Below are 1,822 nucleotides of genomic sequence, written 5' to 3'. Positions count from 1 at the left end.
CTTATACTTAGTTTATCTCCTGGGTGAGGGAAGGAATTCAGGTTGGAATGTACATTCAAGGTAGAACAAGTATATTCAGATAGGTTTATAAGTCCTTATATGTGAAGGGCAGGACCAGTGCTTAGTTTTCATTTCTCATAGTTCTTGGCATGGTGCTATGCACATAGCAAGTGCTCAATAAATCCTAACTAAAAAATGTTCATGGTAGTACTCACTAAAAGGAAAACGTGATTATTAAACCAGTTGTCAGCCATCATAATTTTGAGTACCCTTCAGGGTACCCAGCTTTGTGGAAATTAATGGAGCTCAGCAAGGGACTGTAGACCACTCACTAACCTACTGGTTTTCCACTGTGGTCGCCCAAATGTCAATGGAACTCGCTTTTTTCCCTGACACTGACCTCACAGTCTAGCTTCCTTCAGATCAATGCTATGTGGAACACTGAATTCAAAGAAGTGAGTACATAAGTGTAAAGTGGGTTTGTTGTAGTCAGCCACTTCATGCTTCCAGTGGAGGCAGTATATGTGTCAGAACAAACATGGCTTGGAGTTAGAACTGGTTTTGAATCGCAGCTCTGCCGCTGGCTAGCTGTGGGATCTTGGAAAGTCACTTAATTCCTTTGAGCTTCAGTTTCCTCATCTCCAAATCAGGAATGATACTTCCATTTTACATAGAGGAAGGATTAAGCTTAATGTTTGTAAAACATCTGGTCCAAAATTGGCTGCTCAGTGACGGATCTATTAATGATTTGCACTTCTCAGTACCACCAGGGAGAGTAAGGAGGTCATATTCCAGAGGTTTTTTTAACTGTTATCGACAGCTGAGCCCCAGTGCCTAAAAATACATTTCAAAGCAGCATTATTAAGGACCAGATTTTAATCATCGTAAATAGATTTGTATTAAATGCACCTGGAATAAAGATGTATAGAATTGTGGTTGTGCCACAGCAAAGAGAGCTCTTATTATTATTTTTTTTTTGTTTTTTACAAAATCATAGTTAAAGAAGAGTTGCTATTCTTGCTAATGCTATCAAGTTTCTCCAACTTTGCCAGTACACTTTTTATGGTTTTCTTTTATAGAAAAAGTTTGCTGCTGACCTTAAAAACTTAAGTGTTTTACAGTTAAAGATGGCATATACATCAGTTAGTAAGAAACATTTATCATGTATTTCTTCAGGGCTACAACAGACCAAAAGCTTACATTGCTGCCCAAGGTCCACTGAAATCCACAGCCGAAGACTTCTGGAGAATGATATGGGAGCATAACGTGGAAGTCATTGTCATGATAACGAACCTCGTGGAGAAAGGAAGGGTTTGTAGCTAATCTATTATGTCATCCCTGAAGTAGTCATTAGAGATGCTTTAAGTTCGTTTTAATAGAGTAGCATTAGAAAGCAGCAAAAGTGATGAAAGCTAATTGGGAATCCTTTCCAGGAAACACCATAGCTAAAGGGCAACTATTAACATTATAAATGAAAAGATTTCACTATGAATCAAGCTATTTACCTTTTAAATGCATTCATACTGTGAAAAAAAGTAAATGGGACTCAATGAAAAGCAATGGGTTTTAATTCACTAGACCTGGATTTTAGTCCTGGCTCTGCGGTAACCTGATACATCTGATCTCTCTGTCCTCATCTGAAAGGGGGAAGTTTGGACTACATCATCTCAGTCTTTTTCAGCTATGTTATTTCATCCCTGGTATCTTCTATAAATAATTTGCAATTGCTTAGAAAGAAAATAAAATACTTAGAGGGATGAGGAAGTTCATTCCTTTCACTATCTCAGGCCTTTACTGATTTCCAGGACAACTTTTATACTGA

The 1,822-nt window shown here is 37.8% G+C and overlaps 1 protein-coding gene across 1 annotated transcript in view; it reads left to right on the top strand.

The window, feature by feature from the left end:
- PTPRZ1 (protein tyrosine phosphatase, receptor-type, Z polypeptide 1) overlaps positions 1–1,822 on the top strand; it is a 242,740-nt gene that overhangs the window by 201,242 nt on the left and 39,676 nt on the right. Inside the window, exon 22 of the mRNA XM_012652731.1 lies at positions 1,177–1,296. Within this exon, the coding sequence (XP_012508185.1) occupies positions 1,177–1,296 (120 nt within the window). The remainder of the gene's footprint in view (positions 1–1,176; positions 1,297–1,822) is intronic.

The sequence above is a fragment of the Propithecus coquereli genome, unplaced genomic scaffold, assembly GCF_000956105.1.
Source record: "Propithecus coquereli isolate 6110/MARCELLA unplaced genomic scaffold, Pcoq_1.0 Scaffold4, whole genome shotgun sequence".
NCBI classification, from domain to species: Eukaryota; Metazoa; Chordata; class Mammalia; order Primates; family Indriidae; genus Propithecus; species Propithecus coquereli.
The sequence above is the reverse complement of the archived record's forward strand: the minus strand, read 5'-3'. Positions and strand labels throughout refer to the sequence as shown.